Raw genomic sequence first — 23236 nt, forward strand, 5'->3', positions numbered from 1 at the left:
CTCAACTTCTCTTGTTTGCTACTCTATAGTGCCACCGTTCACCTGATTTTCTAGGTTGGTTCATGTTACAACTCTTGCTTTAACTGTCGATTTATATGATTGCTTCAAGGGTGTCGTGATTTCCTAGCATGTACTGGGACAGGAAGTTTGTGTTGCTGTTGGCCTTTTATTTCCTTTGGCACATACGCTGTTTCGAGCATGCGTATATGCACATGCTAAATTTTATGTTTGCTCTGCTCATGCGTGTCGCGGATCCCAGCACTATCACTGTGATTCTAAATTTAATTACCGTACACCTATGCTTGCTTCAATGTGTACCATATGTGCATGACGAGAATGATTTATATGGAACAGGTTCACTAGTACGTATTGTCTTCCATACAATAATGCATTGCTATGTGCATGTTTTTCTCCACAAGGCAATGTATATTATTGGATTGGGATGCCACGCAGTGGTGGACTCGTTCTATGTAAGTTCTAGTTGTGGAAACAGAAAAAACCAAAAATCAAAAGTTAGCGCGCATTATGTAATTGGTTTAGCTAATTTCTTACAAATATGTTTGCATTGATTTAAGTTAATCTGGTTAAGGTTTAGTAATATTCTTTTTCACTTGTAAATGAGAAGTTTTACCTTCAATTCTCGTCAAGAAGAATTTGAACCACGTTATTGTGATTGGTCTATTGTGAGGCTTAGTCCACTTCTGCACTCCATAATGAACAGATTTCCATTTTAGTCCTGATTGCAAAAGAAAATAAATTTTTTTTTTTAATTTAAACTCAGTAATTATCTTCCATGCTCAACTTTAAACTTTTGTCACACAAACTTTCTATTTTAATTTCAATTAGGAAACTGAAAACGAAATTCACATTAACAAATAAACCCACTGGTTCAACAAGTCACCCGACCGGCGAACTTCGTCCACCATGGCAGCAACTGGCTCCGATTCCGGCCGTCATCAGTTGCCAGTCGCTGTGTACACTCTCTCCCCGTCAACCTTGAAGGACTTGTCAGCAAGACCAAGTCCATTCGGTCCCCTTTTTTTCTGGGATCAAATCTTTGAATGATTTTATTTCTACTAGTTTTTTTCCTTCTCCCTCCCACCTCCTCCCTCCTTCCCCCGAATTTGTTGTCTCTCTCCTTATCTCTCAGTTTCTCTCTCTAGAAAGATCAGTTTTGCTATGTTGTTCCAAGTAGGAGTACCCCGCAACTTGCGATGCATGAGTAGTTGTAAATATATCTAAAAGGAGCCAAATATGGCCGTGCAATTTGGAAAGCCACAAAAATGTCTAACAAACTTATCCGAGGAAACCGAAACGGCGAAACGAAACTCCAAAATAAGAGCAGCAATCGACGGGCAGCCCTGCGTTGCCCCCCCTCCTACATCTCCTATAAATTTCGAGGCGGCTGAGGGGCACAACTTAGGCCATCAGGGAAAAAAAGGGACGGGGTTGGGCTGCTGACAAATCCTATTCGTACTTTCTTTTACTTTCGGTTTCTCTCTTCCTCTTGTCTCTTCCGACGAGGAGGCCCAGAGGTTGAGAGCACTGCTTGTGGCAAATTTCGTGGTGGGGAAGCAGAGAAACAGCGGAGCTCTTTCGGGCCTGAGAGCCTAAGAAGGCGGTGTTGTGCCGTTGGTCAATCATGGCCAACATCTCCTTAGAAGACGTCAAGAACGAGAACGTCGACCTCGTACGTATTTGAGTTTGCATGATTTTACGTGGTGTCTTTTTTTTTTTTTTTTTTTTTTTTTTTGAAGTTTCATGCAATGGTATGGTAGTGGAAATGTGTTTGTTTTGTTTGTGTGTTTTTTGTAGGAGCGAATCCCCGTTGAGGAAGTGTTCGAGCAGCTGAAATGCACGAAAAGTGGATTGACGGCCGAGGAAGGCCAGAAGCGGCTGGAGATCTTCGGCCCGAACAAGCTTGAGGAGAAGAAGGAGTGCAAGGTCCTTAAGTTCCTGGGATTTATGTGGAATCCTCTATCATGGGTCATGGAGTGCGCTGCTATCATGGCCCTGGTTTTGGCCAATGGAGGGGTAATATTATCGTTAATCAATTTAATCAAACGAAGAAAAATGATTTCGGCACTTCCTTTTTCTTCCCATGCAACTTTTTTCTGGTCGTCGGATTAAATAAAGAAGAATGTTATGAACAATGCAGGGCAAGCCAACTGACTGGCCAGACTTCGTCGGTATTATGGTGTTGTTGCTCATCAACTCAACCATCAGTTTCATCGAGGAAAACAACGCCGGCAATGCTGCGGCAGCTCTGATGGCTAGTCTTGCCCCCAAGACTAAGGTCTTGAGGGATGGAAAGTGGGGGGAGCAAGAGGCAGAAATCCTGGTGCCAGGAGATGTGATCAGCATCAAGTTGGGAGATATCGTCCCAGCTGATGCGCGTCTCTTGGAAGGTGATCCTCTCAAGATTGACCAGGCTGCTCTCACCGGTGAGTCCCTTCCCGTTACCAGGAACCCAGGAGATGAGGTATTCTCTGGCTCTACCTGCAAGCAGGGTGAGATCGAAGCTGTTGTCATTGCTACCGGTGTCCATACATTCTTCGGAAAGGCTGCTCACCTTGTGGATAGCACCAACCAAGTGGGTCACTTCCAAAAGGTAAGCGCATTTACGCGTTTCTCTTCGTTGTCAGTCATCGAATTTTATGTAAAGTATTGTGTGGTATCTCAATCCAATCATATAACAGTGACAATGACATCTCGGTTCCATGGAAGTTTTTCTCTTTCACTTCGGGGCGTTTTACTAATTTTGTATTGTCTTGGAAGGTGTTGACATCCATCGGAAACTTCTGCATATGCTCCATTGCTGTGGGAATGGTAATTGAGATCCTGGTGATGTATCCAATTCAGCATAGGGCATATAGAGATGGTATTGACAACCTGCTGGTGCTTCTGATCGGAGGTATCCCCATTGCCATGCCCACGGTCTTGTCCGTGACCATGGCTATTGGGTCTCACCGCCTTTCACAGCAAGGCGCCATCACCAAGAGGATGACAGCCATTGAAGAGATGGCTGGGATGGACGTTCTTTGCAGTGATAAGACCGGTACCCTCACCCTCAACAAGCTTACCGTCGATAAGAGTCTAATTGAGGTTAGTGTAATAACCCGAATACGTGCCATATTTCAGTATAATATTGACCTTAAATTCGAAGGCGTGACAGTCAGTAACGAAGATAATAGATATGATTATTTGCCTATGATTCTCGTTATGCGATCAGTACTTATTTTGGGTGTGAATATAATTCAGGTGTTCCCGAAGAACGTGGATAAGGACGGCGTGGTGTTGCTCTCTGCTAGGGCCTCCAGGGTCGAAAACCAGGACGCCATTGATGCCTCGATTGTTAATATGTTGGCCGACCCCAAGGAGGTACACAATTCAATCCATTTTTACTTCTCCTGCAGCAGCATGCCTGATTGAAGCAGCTCATCTTTATTCTGATTTGTTGATGTTTTTGTAGGCAAGAGCAGGAATCACTGAGGTGCATTTCCTGCCCTTCAATCCCGTCGACAAGCGCACAGCAATCACCTACATCGATGCCAATGGCGACTGGCACAGATGCAGCAAGGGTGCACCTGAGCAAGTAAGCCCTTGTACCAATAATATAGAGCACATTTTATTGACCGATGCCATCAGAACTCTGTACGTGAAGATTTCGAAGAAAGAAAAAAATATTGTTAACTAACCATTTTACTTGTCTACCAGATCATTGACCTTTGCGATCTCAAGGGAGAAACAAGGAAGAAGGCCCATGCTGTCATTGACAACTACGCAGAACGCGGTCTCCGCTCATTGGGAGTTGCTCGACAGGTGAATAACCGCGACGAAATGACTCAATGGTGTTTGTTCTGTTTTTAACCCCAGAAAGATGAATTTCCTGACATAAATTCGATTCCATTCTCTATGATTTTACAGACAGTTCCTGAGAAGACCAAGGAGAGCGCCGGCAGTCCATGGGAGTTTGTCGGTTTACTGCCTCTCTTTGATCCTCCCAGGCACGACAGTGCTGAGACTATCCGCCGTGCTCTTGAGCTCGGTGTCAACGTTAAGATGATCACTGGTGACCAACTTGCCATTGGGAAAGAGACCGGTCGCAGGCTCGGCATGGGAACTAACATGTATCCGTCATCCACCCTTCTAGGACAGAGCAAGGACGAGTCCATTGCCTCCATGCCTGTTGATGAGCTCATCGAAAAGGCTGATGGTTTCGCCGGAGTCTTTCCTGGTAACTAAAACACTATTTTTTCGAGTGCCAATAGCAGCTCCCGTTAGTGGTTTTAAACTTAAAACTAATGCACATATATTTATGGCGTACAGAGCACAAGTATGAGATTGTAAAGAAGCTACAGGAGAGGAAGCACATCTGCGGGATGACTGGAGATGGTGTGAATGATGCCCCGGCGCTCAAGAGGGCGGACATTGGTATTGCCGTGGCAGATGCAACTGACGCAGCCAGGAGCGCGTCGGACATTGTCCTGACAGAGCCAGGGCTGAGTGTGATTGTGAGTGCCGTCTTGACAAGCAGAGCCATCTTCCAGAGGATGAAGAACTATACAATCTACGCTGTTTCCATCACAATCCGTATTGTGGTGGGATTCATGCTCGTTGCTCTCATCTGGAAGTTCGACTTCTCGCCTTTCATGGTCTTGGTTATCGCTGTCCTGAACGATGGGACTATCATGACCATCTCCAAGGACAGAGTGAAGCCGTCTCCTCTCCCTGACTCATGGAAGCTCAAGGAAATCTTCGCCACTGGCGTTGTCCTTGGAACCTACATGGCTGTCATGACCGTGGTCTTCTTCTGGCTTGCAAATAGCACCGACTTCTTCGGAGTATGTAAACAAACTCTTAGAGATCAAAAATCAAATTCCAACACTCAATTGATGATTTAAGCATAATACAAATGCTAAAAAAATCTGTACTTTTTACAGAAACATTTTGGAGTGCACAATATTTCAGACAACCCGAAACAGCTTAACTCGGCTATCTACCTACAAGTGAGCATCATCAGCCAAGCGCTCATCTTCGTGACTCGATCTAGGAGCTGGTCCTTCCTCGAACGCCCTGGTCTCATGCTTTTGGTCGCCTTTCTTGCAGCTCAGTTGGTTAGTATATGATTTTACCCTTTGAAACTCCATTTCCGTCTCACTTTATGTGCCACTTAGATTCTAAAAAATAAGTACTTCCGATACAGTCGGTAGTATTTTTCGCTTTTCACCATAACTTACCTTGCTAATTTGGGGTACCTTTTTCTTCAGGTGGCCACGCTCATCGCTGTGTACTGCAGTTGGGGCTTTGCCAGAATCGAAGGCGTTGGATGGGGATGGGCCGGTGTCATCTGGATCTACAGCATCGTCACCTACTTCCCCCTCGATATCTTCAAGTTCATTATCCGCTACGCATTGACCGGCAAGGCCTGGGATACCATTGTCCAGAACAAGGTTTGTTTTTCATCTCTAGCTCTACCATAAAAACGTTACTCCTTTTACTCTTTTGACTCGTTTCCCGACCTAATGTTGCTTGCTTATGTTTTGTTTACGCACAAAGACTGCCTTCACATCAAACAATGACTACGGAAAGGGGGCAAGAGAAGCGCAATGGGCGTCAGCTCAGCGTTCGCTCAACGGTCTCCAGCCTCCGGAAGCATTGTTCCACGGCAACCACGGGGAGCAGGCGGAGCTAGCTGAGCAGGCCAAGAGGCGCGCGGAAGTCGCTAGGTAAAATGATGCTTCCTTGTACAAAAACAAAAAAAGGGCACTCAAAAAACAGCAGGATGCTTCCTATGTTGGTTCGTTCGAGGCCTATCCTTGGTTCATATGTTTTGAACAAATCGATACACGTATATACGCGAATAAAATAATATATTTTTTTAATTTTTTAAAGTATATTATTTGAATTTTTGCATCTGATGTTTTATATTATGCATGCAGACTGAGGGAACTGCACACGTTAAAGGGGCACGTCGAATCAGTGGTTAAGCTGAAGGGGCTAGACATTGACACCATCCAACAACACTACACTGTTTAGAACACTTTCTAAAAAGGGCAAGGTGGACGCAAGGAGTGCTCAGAAGAAGCTGCAACTAAATATATATATTTACAAATATATAGTATTTATATATATTCTATGTTATGAAAGTAGAGAAGGTAAATGCTGTGAAAGCCAGCTGAGTGGATTTGCCCTTATATTAGATATTGGAAAAAACTAAACCTCTTTGGGATGGAATGAAGATTAATTATTGGGGTTTTTTTATTTTTTTTATTTTTTAAGAATGAGGGGTTGTATTGCCTAGGAATCAATAATGCAAGAATTTAGTAGTTCACAGTGAAATTATTCCAAGATTAATTATCATGCATGATTAACGAAATCTCAACCGAGTTCAAATTTTCTGTATTTATTTTGTATTTGGCCTCTATCATTAATTGACACGTCATTAACTTTATGATCATAAATTTAGCACGTGTCAATCAATGATAGAGGTCACAAACAAAATAAGTACAAAATATTTGATTCCATCACAAGTGTATTATAAATCTCTTTACTATAAATCCGTACTTAGATGCTCGAGGACAGACACAATATTCTAATTGACTAACCTAACAAGTTAAATTTTTTCATGTTTTATTGAATTTGAAAGGAAATGAGAAGCAAGCGTTAACCTTGTTAAAATGACACGAGATTATGCCCAACAATTATAAAATCAAAATAGCCGTCGTGTGCATATATGATATATATTATACAAACTTTGGATTTGTTTACTAACTAGTTATTTGTTGAGTTCAAATCCTCTTCCATTGATTTAAGAAAGAAAATAGCCTTCATCTTGGAAAAACAAAAACTTGTGAACTGTGTTTCGACCACTTTATTTATATGACAACTCTCACAAAAACGTAAAAACATATTTATTTTGATTCCACTAGACTCTACACCATATTACTTGTTGTAAGAACTGTCCTCGTCATGCTATTCTTATTATATTTGTACTACATTTTTAATAGATACAGAACTCCCATGTGTTAGCAAGCCTATATATATATATATGGATGGAAGGGAAATAGTTCATATTAACATGTTGCTGCAATCTAATTTCTGACAAAATAAAATTCTTCATAGAAACACATTTCTTCACCATTTTATCAATCGATTTGTTTCCCTTTCACTTTCCAAGGTTACAAGCAATACTGGGCAGAGTTGTCAACATAGAGCCAAGTAAAACTAAAATAGGGAGATTTTATTGATCTTGTGAAGTCGGTGCTACTTGACTCCACATTTTCGTAGGAAGTGATCCACAAAGCTAGAAAAACAAAAGGGACACTTTGGATGCGGTCCCTAGCTATCAATATTATTTGATTGAAACCTTGTTAGTTTTTAGTTTTTTATTGAGGTCCCTGATATTAATGTAATAATGTAAGTTACTATATTTTTTTAATTAAAAATTAAAAATTGAAATTTGTAATTGTTTGTATTAATGAGATTTTAAATACAACCCATAATTTATGGGATTAAAAATAATAAAATATAAATTATTCTCTGTATTATATTGTGTGTGTGTGTACATATATGTATGGGTACATTAACCAAAATTAACAAAAAAAGTTATTGTACCAAAACATGGATACATTCTCAAATCAACGAAAAAGAATGTACCCATATAAGATTAAACATGCATTAAAAAATTTGAATGGATTTTATATTAAAAAAGGGTACATTTTACATATAACAAATTGATATATTTGAGAATGGGTACATTTAAGATTAAAAAAATTGAAAAGTTATATGAATGGGTACATTTAAGATTAAAAAATTGAGAATCTTTTTATATATAAAAAAAACTAATAGGTACAAACTTAATTTAATTTAATTTTTTATTATTTTGGAAATGTTTGAATTGAAAATTAATTAGAAGTTTAATAGAGGTGTGAGTATTAAACCCTAAATTAATTACTAATTTTTATATTAAAAAAATTATATAATAAACACGTAAATTCATTATCACATTAATGCTAGGGACTTGAATCAAAATTTGAGAACTAATAAGGTGTTAGTCAATGAACAGTAAAAACTAGGGACCGGATACTAATTTTTCCAAAACAAAATAACAAAAACAAACATTTAATATTTATTGATATTAATTAGGGTGAAAACCTTTCCTAAAAAGTAAAATACCTGCCAAAACGAAAAGCAAGACAATAATGTTATTTGTACAAAATTGATACACTTGCTAAGACATTATCTAATACAGTTTAACTCGATCATTGCATGTGCATGTGGTCTTATGCAGATATGTAGCTAGTAGATTACAACTATGTTTCCCCCATCGAACGTTTTGTTTATGAGGTTTTCTCCTTGCTTGCTATAGCCTTATGGATAGTAGTGGTGACAAAGTAGTACTACAAGGCCTGAGGCCACATAGATGAGAGAGGCCGTACATTTGAACCAGACAGGAAATGGGACTGACACGGAAATGAAGAAGGCAGTGATTCCGAAGAAGATCCCGAAATAATGGAAGAGATGAACTATTATCCGTGGAGAGTTGGAGTGTTGGATAAATTTGCTAACCATGATACAAGTAAAAGCAAGTAGGATTGCGAGACCGAGAAAGCAAAAGGTTAGAGGGAGCTGGTTGGAGTGAAGTTGGATGGGAATGAGAGCCATTCCAATGGCTGTCGACAAGCAATACGCCACGATAATCTTCTCCCAGTCAAAGTTGTGCTGTCTAGTCCTAGAGCTGGCAGCGGTGGCTGGCAGCAACGGTGGTGGTGGTAGTGGTGATGGTGGTTGATCAGTCGCTGGTACTATTGTTTCTGGGTCAAGATCATTGTCCAACGTGATGAAGATCTTGTTGAGTAGTTGCTGCAAAAATGCCTGAAGGCACTGATAAGCACTAGCAATATAGTAGTTCATACTTGTACCTGATAAGTATAACTCTACACAGCTGTGGATCGAGGGAAACTGATGGTTAAATTCTTAGTTCCATGAGAGAATTCATGGTGGATTTTATACACCTTGGGCAGAGCTTTACGCGTACAAGTAGAAAAAGGTCGTTGAGGATAGAAAAGGATCGTTAGAGAGAGTGAGAGAAAAGCCAGGGCGAGTCATCATGGAAAGTTGGGTGAGTTGAGAGAAAAGCCAGGGCGAGTCAACATGGAAAGTTGGGCGAGTTGAGAGAAAAGCCAGAGCGAGTTCACAGGTGGAGTTAGCCAGCGAGTACTTAGAGAGAGAGGATAGAAAAATGGTACTTAGAGAGAGCCTAAAGATCAAATTCATTTGCTTCGGACTGTCAGGAGCCTAAACAAATTCATTCGCTTCGGACAGTCAAAGTAGGGATGGGCAACGGTTATGGCGAGTAGGTAATAGCAGTTATTTACTCATAATCATTTATGTTCATGCTCACATAACAGTTTATCCGTTAGATAATTGCATAAACGGTTATACTCATACCCATAACCGTTTATAAATGGTTAACTATACACATAACCGTGTACCCATTTAATTATAACCATTAACCCATTTAACCATAATCATTTACTCGTTTATCATTTTTTTACCCATTTATCCCTTTTTCACCCGTCTACATGTTTTTTTTAACAACTTGAAATTTAAAAAAGAAAATTTTGTCATAATTTTCATTTGTTAAAAATTAAACACTGTTATAGGTATATTTTAGCTTGTATTTCCCTATTTTAATCATTTAAGTCCTCATACAATTCCAATAATTGAAATAATAGTTTACGAACGATATTTTTCTGCTACACTCAAGCAAGTCTTTAATTATAATCCATATGATTACAAATTAAAGCTTCTAAAAACAAAAAGTAATCATCATCTTGAATACTAGATGATTCAAAGCTCCAAAATATTCTAAAACTAGACACTTTCGAACATTAATGCTTTAGCACGTTCAATCACAAAGTCTCATCGACTCGTTGTCACCAAAGAGGCATACAAAAGAAAGAAATGTATAAATCGAATTAGTATCCTATTTAGAAACACCGATACTAATTAGCATGAATCCAACAGAGATAACACAAAAAATTTACATTGTACATTCAGTTATCAGAAGGAAAAAAAAGGAAAAAAAGCAAACAAAAGTGATCCTTATTCCTTAGTCCTCCACCTCTCTAATATATATATGTGAGCGTGTGTGTGCGCGTGCGTGTGTGTCCTTGTCATGCTATTCTTATTATATTTGTACTACATTTTTAATAGAGACAAAACTCCTATGTGTTAGCAAGCTTTTAATATATATATATATATATATGTGGATGGAAGGGAAATAGGTCATATTAACATGTTGCTGCAATCTAATTTCTGACAAAACAAAATTCTTCATAGAAACACATTTCTTCACCATTTTATCAATCGATTTGTTTCCCTTTCACTTTCCAAGACACTATTTATTATTATTTTTTAGGTTACAAGCAATACTGGGCAGAGTTGTCAACATAGAGCCAAGTAAAACTAAAATAGGGGGATTTTATTGATCTTGTGAAGTCGGTGCTACTTGACTCCACATTTTCGTAGGAAGTGATCCACAAAGCTAGAAAAACAAAATAACAAAAACAAACATTTAATATTTATTGATATTAATTAGGGTGAAAACCTTTCCTAAAAAGTAAAATACCTGCCAAAACGAAAAGCAAGACAATAATGTTATTTGTATAAAATTGATACACTTGCTAAGACATTATCTAATACAGTTTAACTCGTAGTCTTATGCAGATATGTAGCTAGTAGATTACAACTATGTTTCCCCCATCGCACGTTTTGTTTATGAGGTTTTCTCCTTGCTTGCTCTAGCCTTATGGATAGTAGTGGTGACAAAGTAGTACTACAAGGCCTGAGGCCACATAGATGAGAGAGGCCGTACATTTGAACCAGACAGGAAATGGGATTGACACGGAAATGAAGAAGGCGGTGATTCCGAAGAAGATCCCGAAATAATGGAAGAGATGAACTATTATCCGTGGAGAGTTGGAGTGTTGGATAAATTTGCTAACCATGATACAAGTAAAAGCAAGTAGGATTGCGAGACCGAGAAAGCAAAAGGTTAGAGGGAGCTGGTTGGAGTGAAGTTGGATGGGAATGAGAGCCATTCCAATGGCTGTCGACAAGCAATACGCCACGATAATCTTCGCCCAATCAAAGTTGTGCTTTCTAGTCCTAGAGCTGGCAGCGGCGGCTAGCAGCAGCGGTGGTGGTGGTAGTGGTGATGGTGGTTGATCAGTCGCTGGTACTACTGTTTCTAGGTCAAGATTATTATCCAACGTGCTGATGAAGATCTTGTTGAGTAGTTGCTGCAAAAATGCCTGAAGGCACTGATAAGCACTAGCAATGTAGTACTTCATACTTGTACCTAATAAGTATAGCCCTACACAGCTGTGGATCGAGGGAAACTGATGGTTAAATTCGTAGTTCCATGAGAGAATTCATGGTAGATTTTATACACCTGGGGCAGAGCTTTACGAGTACAAGTAGAAAAAGTATAAGATGTTGGCAAAAGTAGAAGAGAGAGAGAGTGAGATGGATTGAGTGAGATGGATTGAGTGAGATGGATTGACGAAAGTATAAGATGGATTGGCGAAAGTATAAGATGTTGGCGAAAGTAGAAGAGAGAGAGAGTGAGATGGATTGAGTGAGATGGATTGACGAAAGTATAAGATAAGATGTTGGCAAAAGTAGAAGAGAGAGAGAGTGAGATGGATTGAGTGAGATGGATTGGCGAAAGTATAAGATATTGGCAAAAGTAGAAGAGAGAGAGTGAGATGGATTGGCGAAAGTAGAAGATGGATTGGCCAAAGTTGGAGAGAGAGAGAGAGAGAGAGAGATGGACTGGGTGTACCAATGGAATTTGGATTCGGTTCGGACAGTCACGATCGAGCCTAAAGATTTGAGAATTTGAGCCATTGATTTGTGTAAAGTGAATCAATAGAGTAAGTTAATGCAGTTTGTCAAATTTATTTTGGATGATCCGAATTTGAGCACTTGTTTTGGGAAGCCCAAAAAAAAATATCTTTCTATACAAATATAATATAAAAAATAGAAAGTTTTAATGAAAAGCCCATGATACCGTTCACTTTAACGAAAAACTATATTTTTACACTAAAAAGTCAAACCTGGTACTATTTACTTTATCCTTTATTTTGTCCTTATCATTAAAACTCAAAATTTTCAAACTTTTTTCATTAGTTTTTCTTAAAAAATATGGTAGCATTGCTCTCTGGTTAGTGGCTCTAATAGATATTTTTCTCATAATTTAAACCTTCGGGTCTCTTAGATAAAAACCCAGACAGATGGTAGAAGCTGATGCGACCACATGTCGATTGGCCTAATCCCGTTCCCGCCAGTTTCCTTTCCCGCCACTTTGCACCAATCCGCGAATGACATGTATAACCCCCCGCCCACCGGCCCACCGCATTCACTGGCAAACCCCCTCTCTCTTCTCCTTCCCTTTCCTCTCTGAGACTCTCTCTCCCTCTCTGCTTCTAAGCATTCCCTTCTAATGGCGACTGAGAAACTCACAGAGTACGAGCGTAAGAGGCTCGAGAACATCCGCCGGAACGATGAAATGATGTCTTCCCTCAAGCTCCAATCCATCAAAGCCCAAGTCTCTGTCTCCACCAAACGCCCAAGGTTCTTTCTCTCTCTCTCTCTCTCTCTCTCTCTCTCTCTATATATATATATATATATATATGTGTGTGTGTGTGTGAGTGTGCATCTATGGTAAAATCACGATTTTCTCGAAACCCCCATTTCTAATATCTGGTTATAATTATAGGGTCGAGACCAAATCGTACAATGTTAGTCCGAAGAAACAACCCAAAACCCAGACCCCAATTGTCATGAGGCGATCTTTACGCACGCGCGGGTTACCGCCCGATGCGAAGGGCCTAAGCGACGAGGTTCTCGAATCCATGGCCGAAACCCCGAATTCTTCGAGCCCATTGAAGGGGTTGCCTAGCTATTTGGGTCCTCTTAGCATGAAAGATGCCTACAGCGGAGTGTCAGATCGAGCTTTAATAGAAACAATTCTGGATATTTCGAAGAAGCCCCAATTGGATGCTTCAGTGAAAGGTGAAATTAAGGGCGAAAATGGCAGATTTGAGGGTGGCAAAGGTGAGAGCTTTTCGATTAACGAAGAAAATGAAGTTGAAATTGGTGAGAAGACAGAACCTCTGAGTGAGGGAATTGGTGGGTTTACTTGTGGTTTGGTTAAGAAGGAAGAAAATGAAGTGTGGAGTAGTTTAAAGGTAGAGTCTTTGACTCTAAAACCGGAGAATGTAGCGAGGGTTGTGCCCGGCAGGATTATGAATGTGAAGTTTTTTCCTTGTACTAGTTCGAATATGATTGCGGTTGGAAATAAGTATGGGAATGTTGGATTTTGGCATATTGATTCTAAGGAAGATGAAGAAAGCGGAATATATTTGTATCATCCACATAGTGGTCCTATTTCGGGGATTTTGATTCAGCAACATTGCATGTCAAAGGTAATTTCTATCCAAATGGTTCTTGTATGATAACAGTGTTGAGAGAGAGAGAGAGAGAGAGAGACGTTTATGTTTCCGATTCAAAAATGTAGGTTTAAGTTCTGTTAAATTCTGAGTTATGTTTCACACACTGTCACTAATATACTTTGTCCTGCTCAACTTCTGAGTAGTAATATAAGAAATTGAGTTTGGTAGCAATAAGGCAGAAATTCATCTTCCCGAAAGTTGGCACTGTTTTTCCGCATGCTTTTATGTGAGCAATCACTGGAATGAGTTCGAGTAACTCTTGTGATGTATGGTAACATATGGTTGTTGAGTTAAATTGCAGATCTTTACCAGTTGTTATCATGGCTATATCCGGTTGATGGATGCCGAGAAAGAGGTGTTTGATCTAGTACAATCCTGTGAAAAGCCTATATACTCTATGTCTCAACAATCGAAGGATCCGAACTGCTTATATTTTGCTGAGGGCAATGGAGGTTTAAGTGTCTGGGATCAGAGAACTGGAAGCTTCTCAAACCAGTGGTCTTTGCATGAATACCGAATCAATAGCATTGACTTTAGCTCAGCAAACCCTAACCTCATGGCCACTAGTTCCTCAGACGGAACTGCCTGCATTTGGGATTTGAGAAGTATTCATGCAGATAAAACTTTACGAACAGTTAGCCACAATAGGGCTGTGCATTCTGCTTACTTCTCGCCTTCTGGAGGGTTTCTTGCAACGACAAGGTATCCATCTTGCGCCTTTTTTCTTCCCACTGCATTGTTGTTCTATAATAGTAACGTTCTTAAGAGGTGATTAATGAATGAATTTGCATTGATCTCGCCTGCTGCGGTGTGACTAATTTCTCTGTCTTCGTGTAGTATTGACGATACAGTTGGTATATCGAGTGGAGCTAATTTCCAGGACACATCAATGATATACCATAACAATAATACCAGCAGATGGATTTCTAAGTTCAGGTATGGTTTTTACCAGTTTGTGAAATTTTGGAATGTTTATGACTTTCCTTTGCTAGAACGGGATCGCTTTCGCTTTGCTTCTGACTTTGAAACTGGAAACAGGGGAATATGGGGGTGGGACGACGCCTACGTCTTCATAGGCAACGTGAAAAGAGGAGTAGATGTGATCTCCCCAGCTGCAAGAAGAACAGTGCTCACTTTAGAGAGCCCGCACATGACTGCGATTCCATGTCGATTTGATGCTCACCCTTACAACGTTGGGATGCTAGCAGGATCCACAGCCGGAGGCCAAGTTTATGTATGGACATTGGGCTAGGAAATTCAGCTTCTCTGCTTGCACGTAGTGAAAACATGACAACTTTTGTACCTTGGAACTTTAATTGAGTGATGACGTGTAGCGCGAGCTATTTTGTACTTTCAACAGGTTACGTGGAGGTGGATTTGAACTTCTCTGGTCAACTGGCCTAATCCACGTATATTGTGACACGAGCATGTCCATGAACACATCGAACGAGGCACCTCGGTTCAAAGAATTTGAAAAATGAACGAGAAATTATGCATTAATTATTGTTTTAATTTCTTCCAAGAGGTTAATTCATGCGGGATTAATTCTTCATTACATGAAAGCACAGCCTGTGCCATCAACTTCCCAAGCCAACCATGGTACAACAATCCCCGTGAACCAAGCCCTCCAAATAACCAGTAGTTGGAGCTGCGGTTTTCGCCTATGATGTCATCGACACAGCCCAAAAGGGGGAGCGAGCCGTGAGGAGTGAGCGGCGGCATTGCCCTCAGGCCAGCCCTGGCTCCGGCAAACTTCCAATCTTTTAGGACAGGATAAACGGCAAGTGCCTTTGGCAGAAGCTCTTTAAGGGCTTCCCCAGCTTCTTCTGCGGAAACATCCGGTGATGAATTTCTTGATTTCCATTCCCATGTTGAGCCCATGTATAAACTCCGAGGACCTTGGACAGCAAGCCAAGCATCTGACAATATCGAGGGGCCAAGGCTCGGATACTCCTCTCTTAAACACAGAAATTCATAAGATCAGTTTTGTTTCGTACATACAGCACAAAAAATTTGGGCCATTCAGATACCAATATAAGGCGGAGTAGAAAATTTACCCTATATCATCAGGAAGCTGAAGATGTGCAACAACACCTCTGCACGTCCTCAACGGAAGCCTCCCGCAGAGTTCAGGAAGCATGTCTGCTTTGGCGCCAAGGCATACTATTACTGCCTGGTACTCCCCTAACATCAAATATAATCAGACACTAAATATGAAAAATGATAAGTGCAATGAAATTACCGAACCCTTAACATTACTAAATAAAAGCCAACATTTTCAGAAAAAGTGTTGAACCTATCAGTTATAACCTTCTGAAATGACGGAAGCTGCATGGAAAGTTAAACATCCGATTTGAAACATCGAATCTATCAACAAAATCCAAACTTACACAGATGTTAACTGAATTTCACAGGTTACTTTGCAAGGCTAACGATAAGAAATACGGAGCACGAAACAGAATACATACAAACAACTTATTGGAGAGAGCCAAAGAAGTCCACGACATGAGCCTTAACAAAGCTTGAAACAATGGCGTTGGTCATTACCTTCCAGGTCTACGAGTTTGTGGACAGAACTCTTGTGCAAATGCAATTCTTTGACTCCGGTGCCAGAAGCACGAAGTTCCTTCACCAAATTTTGACATGCTAAGAACAGTGCCTGGAAAAATAACCATGACAACAAGAAATCAACAAAAACAAAAGAAAAAGCGTATCTACTAAAGAGATTCGGGGGAAAGAGGGGTCAGCGGCTAAATTATCTGAACCTGTAAGTAGCGTTGAGGATGAATATTAACAGCTTCAGGCATATAAAAGGAGGCATCAAGAGGTGGAGATATGCCAGGTACAAGATTTTGGGCAGCATCGTTGTCAAGGGTTTCTATTCGGCAACTAGCAAGGCAACTCTGGGCATTCTACTGACATAAATTGAGAAACACTAACATTACAATGAGGTTGAAAACTAAGTATCTGAAGCTGTTGTGATGGTAGAATGACGAGGGAGAATTACGTCTTTCAACAACACCAAGTTCTTCAGGCTCAGGGCTGGTCTCAAGATGCCCCTGAAGACAAGAAATCCAAAATCTCATGCCTATTAGCTAAGTTTTATACAAAAACACGAGCAAAATCGGAGATAAAAACTCTCAACCATCCGGTTGTCACTAGTCATTTACTAACCGATTATTAGAGCGAAATTTCTTGTTTCCGTTCTCTCGTTAGCAAGGTGTTTTTCTACAGCATTGAGCTTGAGATAAAGAATAAAAGAAACCTTTTCACAAAGCGGTATTCTAAACTACTCTAATCTACGGTAGAGAATTCACGCACTAGAAGGGAACACCGTGACCAATTGACCTAATCCACATCATCAAAACCCTTTCAAGATACACTAAAATGCGCACAAATGCTGCAATGCACGAATGATGTAGTAATCTAGAACACAAATATTTCAACTTTAATCGAATCGAAATTAAAAAATAAAAAAATAATAAAAAAAGCGAACCTTCTTCTAACAATTGGCGTTGGGCCGTCAGAAGTTTGAGCAGCGGAAGCCACGGCGGCTTCAGCAGCGCTCAAAAGGTTCAAGGACTCACTCCAGCAGTCGGCAGCACGCCATAGAAGCTTGGCTTTAGGGGAATAAGGGTGAAGAAGCCCACCCGAAACCCCGGACGCGCCGCCGCCGATTCCAGCTTCATCGTATATGTCGACTCGGATGTTGGAGTCTTTCGGACTCTGCTTTAGCAAGTGCCACGCCACGGAGAGGCCGGCGAAGCCAGCCCCGAGCACTGCGTACCTCACACAACTCGGACTCAGACTCGGAGGAGGACGGTGGAGCTGAGTCAGAGAACTCGGTGACCCAACAGAACAAGAAGAAGAAGACGCCATCCTCCCCGTGCCGCCACCTATCCCCTCTTCTCTTCTTTTGTTTTCCTTTATTCAAAACAAGTCCATTTAAGTTTTCTCAAAATTTCACTTTCGTCCTCTTGTTTGTAGGTTAGGATTAGGGAAAACTAAAGAAAAAGGCTTGAAAATTTTGAATTTTAATGATAAGGACAAAATAAAGGGTAAAGTGAATAGTACCATTATTGACTTTTTAATATAAAAATGTGATTTTTTGTTAAAGTGAACAGTACGGGGGCTTTTCGTTAAAGTTCCCTATTATTTTGAGACAAGGATTCTCTTCCCTCATTTTCCATCCTCATTCATCTTCTACTCTCACATTCTTTATTTTATCTTTTTCTTTTTATAAAAAATTAATATAAGATGTTAACGTGACTTACATTCTTTATTTTATCTTTTTCTTTTTATAAAAAATTAATATAAGATGTTGACGTGACTTAACCGTGACCGTCATATAATAGGAAAGGGAAGAAAAAAAACAGGGAAGAGAATTATACTCCATTATTATGAGATGCCATAGTGACATCCCAAACCCAAACCAAAAACAAAACATCCCGTGTTTTAAGTTTCCCCGCACGTGTTCAAATTCGGACATCGCCATCTTAGCATTTCCGTTTCATACAAGTCTATACAGTTTTGTAAGGAGTTCGTATCCAAAGACGTCCATCAACTTTCGTTAATTTCTCGTACGAAATTGTCACGTTCAAGGCACATGGAAGGGTAAACTTGGAGAAAACATGGTTTCACAATATATCACTCTTAAGTGCTCATTCCATTTCACATGGAAAAAATTGGACGAAATACAAACTAATGCACAGCTGAGGCTCATTTGTCCCTAAGATTACAGAAACAATAGATAACTGCCCTGTAAATGTGTAGGTAACAACTGTTTATGCTTTGCGTAAAATTACGCGTCTTTCTCTCTTGTATTCGACTTCATCCCTCTGGTGCATAATTATCAGAGCTCTTCTCACCTGCAAATTAGTAGTGATATCAATGAAGGCACCAACAACCGAAAAGATGTTGGCGGAAGCAATCGCCAACTAGTTTCTAATGGTCCGCTAAGTTGAAATAGTCATTTTTCAGATGTTCATTTGTCCCAAAATCACACTATTGTATGCGATATTATCAATATTTGGAAGACGATTCAAACCGAGAGGCGTCAAATTCAAATAATCGTACTTTTCCAGATTAGTTGCTCATGTGCGGAGGCAACTATGATGAATATTTAATCAAATTCGTACTTACGGTAGATTCATTCATCCCCATTCTTGTGAGCTCATCGATCAGCTTTCTCTCTGATATGTGGTTCCCAATGCCTACTCTTCTCCTTATCTGAGTTTCAGCTTGCTGTTGAAGGGAGAAAAATTAAGCGCGCGTTGGAAAAGAAAAGAGTATGAGAAAGATAAGAGAGAATGAAAATGATGTTTTATCTCTGATCTAGTCGCTTCTTTTGTTTTCTTGTAGGAAAAGATGACAATGAAGTAGTTTCTACTAACCTTAACTTCATTAGCCATCTCACCGGTAAGATTGACCTGCTGTTGTATTCCAGACTTTGCTGCATCCATTGTGGCCGCATTGAATAGTCTTATTGCTTCACGAACATGCTCCTCAGTAGCTTCGTGGCGCCTGAATTTGACATTGTGGTTTTCAATACTGAAGTTCTAGTCCCCGTTCATGTTAATAGACATCACAATTGGAAGTCCTAACTCCTAAGCATCAATCAATATCACTAATACTTACAGTTGCATTTTTGCAAGGGCCTCACTCAACCTCACTATAGCTTCAAGCTGCCTTACGGTGATTGGCACTGCTGCGGCCTCCCCTGTTTCATTCGCTAGCTGTCTCATGTCCTATAACAAAATTCATGAAGATGATGTCAATTGGAGAATTTTTGGGTCGGCATCTGCTCAATCCTCACTATAATAAGTTAACAGCAAGAATACCTGTCTGATTTTCACGTAATTACTCTGCAGCTCTCTCGATGCAGTTTCTGATAAGCGCGGGTGACATTCAGTTCGACAATATTGTATGTACCTACAATGTCGCAAAGAAAAAGAATTCAACATCTCATTGATATTCCAATGGCAGCATTTTATAACGAATGTATGAACTTGTGTTTCAAAGTATACCTCTTCAGCCAATTCTCTTCTTTAGAAACTACTCTACCGTCACCCAGTGCTGCACCAGCAGAAGCATGAACCTTTATGATATGACTTGCTATAGTCTGTCATTAAAAAGCCGAGTCAAGCTACCGATGAAAAAGTAAGTACAATCAAAGTGGACCAGCAGTGACACTCAAAGATATAGTACATGTTAGGTGTTGAAATGCCACCTGAAAGAAAACAAGAATTGTACTCCCAAAGTACTTGAGCAAAACACTTCGAATTAGCAATATTAAAAATACCTTATCCTGACTGTACATTCTGATATCTTTAACAATGAAGATCAAGTCAAATCTCGAAAGAATTGTCGTCTGCAGATCAATGTTATCCTGAGCAGTCTGAAAGAAAGCAATTGTGTCAATTAGTATTCAAAGAAGTCACAAGTTGCATCTAAGACTCTTAAATTAGATCAACTAGAATAGCAGTGTACCTTCAGATCGTCATAACGTCCAGATGGAGGGTTAGCAGCTGCAAGCACAGAGGTTCTAGAATTAAGAACGGTTGTTATTCCTGCTTTGGCAATGGATATGGTTTGCTGCTCCATGGCTTCATGAATAGCAACCCTAAGCCACAACAATGTAGTCTATTAGAACTCTATGAAAAACTAAGTTAAGCACATCAAGATCTATCCAGCTTGCATTACCTATCCTCTGATCTCATTTTGTCAAACTCATCAATACAGACAACACCTCCATCCGCCAAAACCATGGCTCCTCCTTCAAGATAAAACTCACGCTGCGTTGCACCAAGAAATTGAAATTAGAGACATTTTCCAAAGGAAAGGGACAACTACCTCACTAATATTTTGTGAAAGGCATTACAAAACTAGAGACAACAAGCATCGTTAAATTAAAATCAGAAGAAGATCAGGAACTTACAGAACTGCTATCCCTGATCACAGAAGCTGTAAGACCAGCAGCTGATGACCCTTTTCCTGAAGTATACACGGCCACGGGAGCTGTCTTCTCGACAAACTTGAGAAACTTTACAGATGAGTAGAAATCAAATCAGCATGTGCCATGTGTAGCAATGGAAGAAGACCATAAACTGTCTTATTCTCACATGGCTAGGTAAATAGGTCTTAAACTAAGCAGAGATATTTTTCTGTGAAAAATTGTATACTGCCACTTAGATTGTGAGCCCATAAAACAAATATACGAGAACCAACCTGTGATTTAGCAGTGGATGGATCCCCCAAAAGTAGGACATTAATATCACCTCTTAGCTTCACACCATCAGGCAAATGCTGCTCACAGGAGAATGGGTTGTTACCATCAATAAACCACACAAGTACTAAAGACAAAAATTCAGGATATACCTTTCTAGATCCGCCGAACAGAAGACAGGCCACAGCCTTCTTTACATCTGCATGACCAAATATAGAGGGAGCAATTTTCAGGCATATATTTTTATATGCATCTTCCGAAGCAAACTTCTTGAACTCTTCTATCTGCAAACATGAAAAATGGTTGAAAAGTCATATTACTAGTTCTATAACAAAGCTTACTTCGATTAAAATATGACCAAAAAATAAAATAAAAAAGATGATTTTATGATCATATACAGCTAAGGCTTGTATTAGAGTAAACAATTCTCAACCACACCAAAATTTACCAACTATCTAGTGCTTAAATACTCCATGAGGCCTATACTTGCTAACGAGAACTGCACATGTTGAACACACTAGCAATGTAGAAAAGATGTTAAAGATACTCCCAAATATTGAATTCAACCAATACCTCATCTTGTGTAAAAGCAGCAGGACCCCGAGTGTTGGCATCAGTTGCTTCTTCTATTCCTACCACTCTGATGTAAGGCTGCCTAACAGCAACTGCTCCTTTATGGCTACATAGAACCGAATAGAGTAAACATCAAAGTTCAGTAGTGAAGAGCAGTATACAAAGACATTAAAATATTCATCTAAAGTTATAACAATCCTCACGATGTGGCAGAATTGGAAGCTTGATAGATGCTATAAATGCCCATGATGGTTAATCTTGTGCCAGGCACAATTGTCTGAACAAGATGACGATCCACGGATAGAAGCATATTTCTTGGAAGCTCTCCGGTAGGTACATCCTTCATAAACCAAGGGAAACAACTAATTACATCCAGATTCCATAATTCAACTTAAAATTCTTTTCCTTATAAATTAAGATCATCACCTCTGGATTCTCTTGCAATTTCAAGGTTTGCTGATCAACATACTTGCTCTTATCAGGAACCACAACCCATGGATCAAGCGGACAAGGTTCTTCTCCAGGCTAAACATTTGCAATCCCTTGTATAAGATTCCAAACTAGAAAAGAAAGACAATGCAAGAAAACACCGAAAGAAAGGAACATAAGAACAAGGAATATAACAAACCTGAGGAATATGGTTGCAAGAGCGAGGGACGATTGCGCCACCAAGGCCTGGCCGGCAAGGTACCCTCTGCACATTTTTACAGTTCTTACACATTACAATCACATAAGTTGCCTTCGCCTTGACCCTTGAAGCAGCTATAGTGATCCCGGAAACCTTGATGAGTTTCGATATACATTGTGCCTACAATAATTTAAAATTTAAATTATGTAGCATAACCTAACCATTAATAATACACCATTCCCCAAATTCTCATTGCTCAAATAATTAACTTTTTATGTTCAGCTGAAATAAAAGTTTATCATTTTCCCAAACTTTCTCATCAACCAAACAGAAAATACAAACACCAAGCAAAAAATTCAAAGAAAAAACCAACCCCAAGCTGGCGCATCGACGCCGGGTCTTCTTTGGAGGTCAGCAAGATCTGAACATCCTCAGGCACCCGTTCCTCCAATTTCCCTTCATTTCCTGGCACTTTCGTCTTTAAATTCGCCAAAACCTGACCTGCGGCATTTTCAAACTACAAAACCCTCACAATTAAAACAATCAAAATTAATTAACAACTCAAAACAATGATTAATTGAATACGAAGGGGGATAATTAGCAGATCGGTGAAGTGGTAACCAGAGGCAAGTAATCGGAGGGGGCAGAGCGGAGCTTTGCGACGAGGTCGGCGTCGAAGGAGTCGAGGTCTTCGATGTCGACGAGAAGGTACTTAGCGTTGTGGAGGAGGCTCTCCCTGTACGAAAACACATTTTTCTGTGTCTCGAAGCTACGGATGAATTCCTTGAATTTCTGGAGAACCGAGTGGCGGGTGGCGGCTGCGGCGTTGCTTCCGGCGTCTCCGCCGTCGCCGCCAAGCGACTGCGCTTGGTCGCTGTAGTAGATCGCTCCTTCGTCCCACCCTGACATGTCTCTACTCTCTCTCTCTCTCTCTCTCTACAATTACAGTGTTAACTCCCTCCTCCCACTTTCTCTTTCTAAAATGCTCCCTCGCTGTAGGTCAAATTGTAGGGCACCGCGCGGAAGAGGAGCGCGCCATTTTGGCGGGAATGATTTGGCGGGAAAGAGGAAGATGGTTGATCTGGCAGTAGCACGTGACTTCATGGTTAATAATGGACCTGTGAATTGGGCCGGCACAGAGACCGGCCCACTTCTGAGGTGTAAAGGCTTACCGGGCCGTTGACTGTGAATAGTGACTCTTTTTTCCTTTTTTTTATTGTTTTTTATTTTTATTTTTTGTTATTAAAGAAAATGGAGGGTTTGGACCTATTACAATAATTAAGG

General features: G+C 40.2%; 4 protein-coding genes across 5 annotated transcripts; 2 read left to right on the forward strand and 2 right to left on the reverse strand.

Moving 5' to 3' along the window:
• The first annotated feature begins 1421 nt into the window (after positions 1-1421).
• On the forward strand, positions 1422-6342 carry LOC103447220 (ATPase 8, plasma membrane-type). Of its 2 annotated transcripts, none has more exons than XR_003776340.2 (13): positions 1422-1690; positions 1816-2034; positions 2159-2611; positions 2779-3105; positions 3262-3381; positions 3473-3595; positions 3718-3822; positions 3928-4237; positions 4330-4844; positions 4944-5117; positions 5271-5453; positions 5560-5800; positions 5943-6342. XR_003776340.2 is itself a non-coding variant. In XM_029108600.2 (13 exons), the coding sequence occupies exons 1-13, from the start codon at positions 1643-1645 to the stop codon at positions 6037-6039; spliced, it is 2844 nt and encodes a 947-aa protein (XP_028964433.1). In that variant the 5' UTR covers positions 1422-1642; the 3' UTR covers positions 6040-6342. The 2 variants fall into 2 exon arrangements, 1 of the variants encoding a protein (XP_028964433.1); XM_029108600.2 differs by having other exon boundaries at positions 5560-5729.
• Positions 6343-12320: 5978 nt separating this feature from the next.
• On the forward strand, positions 12321-15026 carry LOC103447208 (uncharacterized). Its single transcript, XM_008386393.4, has 5 exons — positions 12321-12645; positions 12791-13499; positions 13828-14228; positions 14364-14462; positions 14565-15026. Exons 1-5 carry the CDS (start codon positions 12515-12517, stop codon positions 14776-14778), a joined length of 1554 nt encoding a protein of 517 aa, XP_008384615.2. The 5' UTR covers positions 12321-12514; the 3' UTR covers positions 14779-15026.
• LOC103406700 (uncharacterized) lies at positions 14996-17514 on the reverse strand. The gene is made up of 6 exons (XM_008345689.4): positions 17023-17514; positions 16534-16585; positions 16292-16438; positions 16074-16185; positions 15584-15710; positions 14996-15483 (listed from the first exon to the last, which is right to left on the reverse strand). The coding sequence occupies exons 1-6, from the start codon at positions 17403-17405 to the stop codon at positions 15027-15029; spliced, it is 1278 nt and encodes a 425-aa protein (XP_008343911.2). The 5' UTR covers positions 17406-17514; the 3' UTR covers positions 14996-15026.
• Positions 17515-18146: 632 nt separating this feature from the next.
• LOC103451788 (DNA replication licensing factor MCM5) lies at positions 18147-22949 on the reverse strand. The gene is made up of 18 exons (XM_017335203.3): positions 22574-22949; positions 22326-22469; positions 21953-22132; positions 21751-21849; positions 21528-21664; positions 21325-21430; positions 20904-21035; positions 20754-20831; positions 20464-20568; positions 20229-20320; positions 20016-20148; positions 19828-19923; positions 19553-19647; positions 19367-19457; positions 19164-19273; positions 18920-19049; positions 18669-18770; positions 18147-18394 (listed from the first exon to the last, which is right to left on the reverse strand). The coding sequence occupies exons 1-18, from the start codon at positions 22859-22861 to the stop codon at positions 18311-18313; spliced, it is 2202 nt and encodes a 733-aa protein (XP_017190692.2). The 5' UTR covers positions 22862-22949; the 3' UTR covers positions 18147-18310.
• Positions 22950-23236: the final 287 nt, after the last annotated feature.

This window comes from Malus domestica, chromosome 02, assembly GCF_042453785.1.
Source record: "Malus domestica chromosome 02, GDT2T_hap1".
Taxonomy (NCBI): domain Eukaryota; kingdom Viridiplantae; phylum Streptophyta; class Magnoliopsida; order Rosales; family Rosaceae; genus Malus; species Malus domestica.